The sequence below is a fragment of the Hypomesus nipponensis genome, chromosome 18 (assembly GCF_054491055.1).
Source record: "Hypomesus nipponensis isolate SF chromosome 18, ASM5449105v1, whole genome shotgun sequence".
In the NCBI taxonomy this organism is placed as follows: Eukaryota; Metazoa; Chordata; class Actinopteri; order Osmeriformes; family Osmeridae; genus Hypomesus; species Hypomesus nipponensis.
Window position 1 is genome coordinate 8531700 of NC_140378.1, and position 6973 is coordinate 8538672.

The window sequence follows — 6973 nt, forward strand, 5'->3', positions numbered from 1 at the left end:
CGTTTGCTCTGACTCTCCCCCTCTACTCTCTCTGTACCCCTTGCTTTCATTCATCCGATCTTCCTCTCTCTTTCTCTCTCTCTCTCTCTCTCTCTCTCTCTCTCTCTCTCTCTCTCTCTCTCTCTCTCTCTCTCTCTCTCTCTCTTCTCTTTCTCTCTCCCTCTCTCTTTCTCTCTCTCTCTCTCTCTCTCTCTCTCTCTCTCTCTCTCTCTCTATCTCTATCTCTCTTCCTCTCTCCCTCTCTCTTTCTTTCTCTCTCTCTCTCTCCCCCCTCTCTCTCTCTCTCTCTCTATGCTCTTACCTCACATTCTGTTTGAACGCAACACTGAACCTTAATAAGCTTACAAAAACGCTGACATAAAAACACATTTTCATTTATTTATACATGGATGATTTTGTTTGAATAATGCAGCGGTGCTATTGGTCGATGGCACAGCAAGGTGGAGAGGAGAGCAGTACCACTGCTTGTCAACCTTACAGAGTAACTCTCCTCTTCTTCCTCCTCTCATCCTTTCACTTATACTCCTCGCTCCTCTCCATGAAAAAGGCTAAGAGGAGCAAGTGACATCTCCACGCCCCCTTGTCACTGTGAGCTCCCTCCTCCCTAGACCCCCCCCCCCTCCTTCCTCCATCCCTCCATCCCTCCTCCTCTCTTAGTGGAAACTGGCTTGCAGGCTGCAGCTGACATTTAAGAGGTGGAGAACAAAGAATGGTGTGCATATAGATTCGAGTATCCGCTAGTATGTGTGTCTGGCGTGTGTGTGTGTCTGTGTGTGTGTGTGTATGTGCGTGTGTGTGTGTGTGCGTACGTGTGTGTGTGTGCGTGTGTGTGCGCACACATGTGCATGCTCCTCTGCCACGCTGTGGCCAGTGACAGCAATAGTAGTCTAGTAGCCGTCCCACTGTGTGTAATTGATAGCTGCTGACACACATACGCGCACACACACACACACACACACCTGGTCATAAAGGCCTGTGGCAGGGCTGGCCATGTCTAGTGATTGTAGAAGGAGATCAAGCCAATAGGAATGTTCAGGTGATCCTTGGAGCTGGCTTCAGAGCCTCCGTGCAGTGGGAGTAAGATAGATGGGAGACAGGATTAAAGACTAGGATGCAGGCTAGCAGTGCTACCCAGGGAATGGGATTTAAGACACACATGCCTTGTCTGCTCCTACCAGCTATCCTTTGTCTCTCTGTGGGTCTGTCAGTCGGATTCCCTTCCATTCACTCGTGTGTGTAGTGTGTGTGTGTAGTGTGTGTGTGTAGTGTGTGTGTGTAGTGTGTGTGTGTAGTGTGTGGGTCAGTGGAGTGTGTGTTTCTCTGCGTGAGACCTAGCCTGTCACTGCAGCCAGTAATGAGCCGTTCGCTCCAGTCAGCATGTGAGGAGTTAATAAAGTAGCCACTACACTCCAACAGGCGGTGTGTGTGTGTGTGTGTGTGTGTGTGTGTGTGTGTGTGTGAATGGTCGGCACACTCTGTCTGGCAGCGAGGGGGGTATTGATTTCGAAAAACAACCCAGACAGAGGGGCATTCTGTCCCTCAGAGACACACATCACTGTCTCATAACTGTATGTGTGGATTTCCATAAATTGTATGGCTTTGTTTTCTCCTGTCCATGGTGTAGAAACAGAGGGAGGGTGGACTGGCTACACCCCACTGCTCTGGTGGCTGATCATTGGTGTGTGTGTGTGTGTGTGTGTGTGTGTGAAGGAGGGGAGTAAAGGGGGATTCATAACCAGGCTCAGGTGGCAGAGGGAAGCTTCACTTCTATCCCAAACAATCTCCAGTGTGTCTGTGTGTGTGTGTGTGTATGTGTGTGTATGTATCTGTGTGTGTCTTTGAGCATGTATGTGTTTGCTGGCGGCTAACTGGATGTGTGAAACACTTAATTATCCGGTCTCCATCCAGCACCTGTGTGAGGAGTCACCTGGTCCCTGTCTAGAGGCCTGGGCTTCTACCAGGAGCAGACGAGCACCTTGCCCTGAGCAGGCTCAGGAACACTACCACAGGACCCACCTGAGATTCTGTGCTTGAGGAAAAGACAACACTGATTCAATCTGCAGAGCAGTAATAGCTGGCATGAGAGAGAGGGGAGAGAGGAGGAGAGAGAGTGAGAGACAAACAGGCAAAAAAGAGATTGATAGAAACAGAGAAAGAGAGTCCACTTACTGTGACAGTGGCTCAGTGACTTTGTTTGGCGAGAGAGAGAGAGAGAGAGAGAGAGAGAGAGAGAGAGAGAGAGAGAGAGAGAGAGAGAGAGAGAGATAGAGAGAGAGAGAGAGAGGGAGAGAGAGAGAGAGAGGGAGAGCATAACAAGCTGAAACAGCCTTAGTGTCTCCTCCATCCTCCTCACACAGCGAGCCTTACTACCTGTCCCCTCCATCTTTCATGTTTCCTACTTCACTATAGACCACGCAGAAGGTGGAAACCATTCTGCCGGTTACTAGTATCACATAAATCTGCTCCTGCTCTCCTCTGAATCCATGTCTATCTGATCTGTCTTATGTTAGCCACACTCTTCCTTATAATGATGAATGCTGTGTTTACTTATACTATATACCATACATCCCCTGACAATAGAAGATAATCAGCATTATCCACTTGTGATTGTGAAAGAGAGAGAGAGCGAGCGAAAAGGTGAGAGAAAGTGATCGTGAAAGAGAGCGAGCAAGAGAGAGAGAGCAAGCTCATTATCCATACTCTAGTGCTCCTCTCTTCTCTCAGACAAACTGTGTCTGAGCCCAGAAAGAGCCAAACTACTGTCTCCACCAATTACACCCTCACACTCCCTCTCTTCGCCCTTGACAGAACTCACCCTGATTCCTTCAACTGGCAGTCACTTCTCCCCGACACTCTTTCTGCTTTAATTAGGCTTGTAAATAATTATTGCAATTAAAGCCTACAATTAGGATGGCCTAGTGCTGCCATTAGAGCAACAAAGGATGGTGCAGTGTTCATTGGGAGAGAGAGACAAAGCCAGTGACATTATACTGTCATAGGAAGCCATACGAGGACAGTTGATGAGCTGCTAGGTGCTAATCACAGTGTTGGTTCCTTAGCCTGTCTCAGCTGCCTTGCTCTGCTCATCACACATCCCTCAAACCACACCAGGCACCACATCAAGCCCTCCCCCTAGATCCCAGGTCACAGTTTGTGGTCCCTAAATGCCGCTGTCGGTCCTAGCCCTTGGGCCTATCCCCAATGCCCTAAATCCTAGTCATAGTCCCTTGGTTGTAGCTCAAAAGCCCAAGTATCATCTAGAAACATCACATGGCTGAAACTTGGCCCTGTCCTCTCAGGCTTCTAAAACGGCATTGTGGGTAGGAGAAAGAACTTGGTTTAGAATTCAGTATATTCCATCTCACCAAGAGAGCTAAACTGAAGGAACACTTCAAGCACTTCTAACTCACTCTGCATTCTAATAAACACCAGATGAATACCAAGTACAACAGTAGTCTAGGCTCTTCATCAGAGATAAGGATCTGTTTGCTGAGTAATTGGAGTCTTTTAACACGTTCAAGGACAGTTTGAGTTCAGATGCCTGTGATAGCAGAGTAGCGATGTGACTGAGCGAGAACAGAAGGCCAGTCTCAGTGATCTGTTTCTAATCAGGGTGCTGGACAACAGCATGAATATGCAGAGACAAGCTCGAAACCAATGCAGCATTCATGTTCGGAGGGATTGGCTGAGTAAGGGTAACCTTGAAGCCCTCTGTGTGTGTGTGTGTGTGTGTGTGTGTACGTGTGTGTGGGGGTGTGTGGGAGGTGTTGGAGGGGGCAGCAGGCACAGTAGCGGGCACAGCAGCGGGCACAATAGCGGGCACAGTAGCGGGCAAAGTAGTGGGCACAGCAGCGGGCACAGTAGCGGGCACAGTAGCGGGCACAGCAGCGGGCACAGTAGCGGGCACAGCAGCGGGCACAGTAGCGGGAACAGTAGCGGGCACAGCAGCGGGCACAGTAGCGGGCACAGCAGCGGGCACAGTAGCGGGCACAGTAGCGGGCACAGTAGCGGAAACAGTAGCGGGCACAGTAGCGGAAACAGCAGCGGGAACAGTAGCGGGCACAGTAGCGGGCACAGTAGCGGGCACAGTAGCGGGCACAGCAGCGGGCACAGTAGCGGGCACAGCAGCGGGCACAGTAGCGGGCACAGTAGCGGGCACAGTAGCGGGCACAGCAGCGGGCACAGTAGCGGGCACAGTAGCGGGCACAGCAGCGGGCACAGCAGCGGGCACAGCAGCGGGCACAGTAGCGGGCACAGCAGCGGGCACAGTAGCGGGCACAGTAGCGGGCATGGTGGTGAGGGTGTCAGAGAGAGTGTGAGGATCAGGTATCCTGCTGCTCATTAGGACACATTAAGTCAGCCTGGTGCTGAGGACTCCCAAGGGGCAGGTATACACACACACACATTCACACACACACACACACACACACACACACACACATATACACACACACACACACACAGTAAGTCATCGATTTAGCTCAGTGTAATCCAGGGTCATTCAAGACTAGGACTGTGTACTAACATGACCACCTAATTGTCCTCTCTCCTCCTTCCTTCCCTCTATCTTCCTTCTTTCTATCTGTCCTCAGCCCTCCCTCTTCCTCCCTCCTCCATCTTCAGCCCTCCTTCCCCCTACCCTCCTACAACCCTGCAGCTTCAACTCAGCTGACCAGGAACTGTGCCCTCCTCTGACCTGGGCTGGGGTGATAAAGAAGACTGAGGGGTGGAGGGCGAGAGAGAGAGAGGGGGATACGGAGAGAGGGAGGGGGGGGGAGGGCAGTAGGGACCCCCGTGAGCCTGCTTCTATTAATTAACGACTTGATGAGGACTGACAGGATGTGCGCTATCAAATAATGAGGTTAAGGATTGGCCAACGGTTCCAGGGCACAGAACCTGATTACTTCTAATCCTGGATTAAGTCAATTAACAATAGATGTTCAGGGCCGGATGCAAATGAGGGGTTTTGTTAGCGGGCGAACGCGGTATGACTTCAGACCTCCACATTCATGTGGGACACCCCAGGCTGATGACGCGTGCAGGCCAGGCCTGGGGAGGAGGGTCTCCCCTGACCTCAGAACAGGCTGGTCTGCCAGATGGACCCTGGGTCATCCTCCCTACTGACCAAATAATCTGCCGTATTCAGATGACCTCTGACCCCTCTGTGGTCCGATCTACAACCTCTGACCTTCGACCCTCTATACAGCACACACACACACACGCACACACGTGAAAGCATACACACACGCACACGCGCAGGTCTTGTGTAGCAGAGCAGGAGTGTAGGATTGAGTGGTTTCTCCAGAATGAAAAGCTAAATGGCTCCATCAATAACAATAGACGTGTGTATTGACAGGGGCATTTATCCTGATTTGTCCAAGAGTCAATATCAAGTGAAGCTGTCAGGGACGGGCAGGGGCTCGAGCCAACACACTGAGGGACAGGAAGCAGACAACCTAAGACTGAATCCCTCGCACCCCCCCCCCAATGTTAACATGGCAGATAAAGGATGATGGTCCATCTATCTCCTGTCTCTCTTCTCCTCATCTGTTCTCAGCTCTCCTGGTCTGTCCTCCCTTATCCTCCTTTCCTCCTCTCCCAAAGGGCCCCCACCCCCAGAGTTAGTGGTAAACAGAGGTGACACCAACCCCCTCTCGCTCTTTCCTGTAGGTGGGGGGGTGGGGGAGGGGGGGGTGGCAGATGTGGGGCCTGTACGTTAGCGCGTGGCGTGCGCCATCGCCGCCTCGCGCCTCGCCCGTTGTCCTTGCCTCCTCTTCCATGCACATGCCGCCTGTGTGGATTTCATGGTTGCATGGGATTGTATATATACACGCCGCCGCATCGCCAAATGTGCCGTGTAGCGGAAACCTCATTTGACCCGGATCCAGGCCAGTGACTGCCTGATCCCCCCAGCCCAACCCGGGAGACAATGAGCCATAAGGAGCCCTTCATGGAGCCATCAGAGGAGGAGAGACCCAGAATACCCCCACGGAACACACCGGAACACACTTGACATTCAGAAGAGCACCATAACTGGCTAACGAGTGCATTATTTAGAGTGCAGTCTGAGGAGAACAGAGTTTGAAAAGACTGTGAGTTTAGGGATTTGGTGAGAACACACATTCCAGCAGGTCTAAAGATGTCCTCCTGGGAACTGTGGCCACTAATACCTCCTTCACCCCCACCCCTACCAGCACCCCCACCAGCACCCTCCACCACAACCCCATAAGCTGCCCTGCCGGAGAGAAAGACTCAAGTTAATGGGAGTCTTTGTCCTGGCCGGAAAGGGTGACAGTGATTGGTGGGAACCTCAGAGGTGAGGGTCAAGGGTCAAAGCTCTCAAACTTGTTCCCGTCGTGGAAGGGAGCAGCTACGAGCTAACGGGGCTATTCTGGACGACCAGGGGATCACGAGGGGGGTCGGAGCACCTCCAAGACCAAGGGGGAGGGGTGCGTGGCAGCAGGGAACCCCTCCGCTTAGCAGGGCGGAGACGGATGCAGGGTTAAGCCATACATCACCCCTCTGCTGTGCCTCTGCCATCCTGACTTTGGGCTAGTCATTATTTTTGTTCTGAACTTAAGCTGCACTTCCTCCCTCCAGGTCTTTGGAGTCCTTTGTCTGGGTTTAGAAAGTCCTCCTAGGCCTCAAGTCCCTTCCTGCTGTCTGGGCGAGTGGAGAGGGATAAGATGGTACGGTTGGGGGGGGGGGGGGGGTATGAAGGGAAAGGATCTTAACTAGAGGTCTGGTTAAAGACCAAAGAAGAAACATTGTTCTTAAGAGAATATTAATACAGCTTTGTTCTCATTAATCATATCCTACCTCCATTCCCAGTCACACACACACACACACACACACACAACCCGCTCCCTGCCTCTGTGAGTTTGCTGGCAGAGGGCCAATCCAATCAGCATCTGGTGTGAGGTGTAAAGCTGCTGAAACAAAAGGTGTTTCCAGGAGCAGGGCAGCAGTCCTG

At 51.9% G+C, this 6973-nt stretch overlaps 1 protein-coding gene across 1 annotated transcript in view; it reads right to left on the reverse strand.

Annotated features, from left to right (window-relative positions):
• The window catches only part of LOC146251882 (plexin-A2-like), a 77831-nt gene extending 73489 nt beyond the window's left edge, over positions 1-4342 (reverse strand). The window contains exon 1 of the mRNA XM_084681393.1: positions 3788-4342. Coding sequence (XP_084537519.1) covers positions 3788-4342 — 555 coding nt within the window. The remainder of the gene's footprint in view (positions 1-3787) is intronic.
• Positions 4343-6973: the final 2631 nt, after the last annotated feature.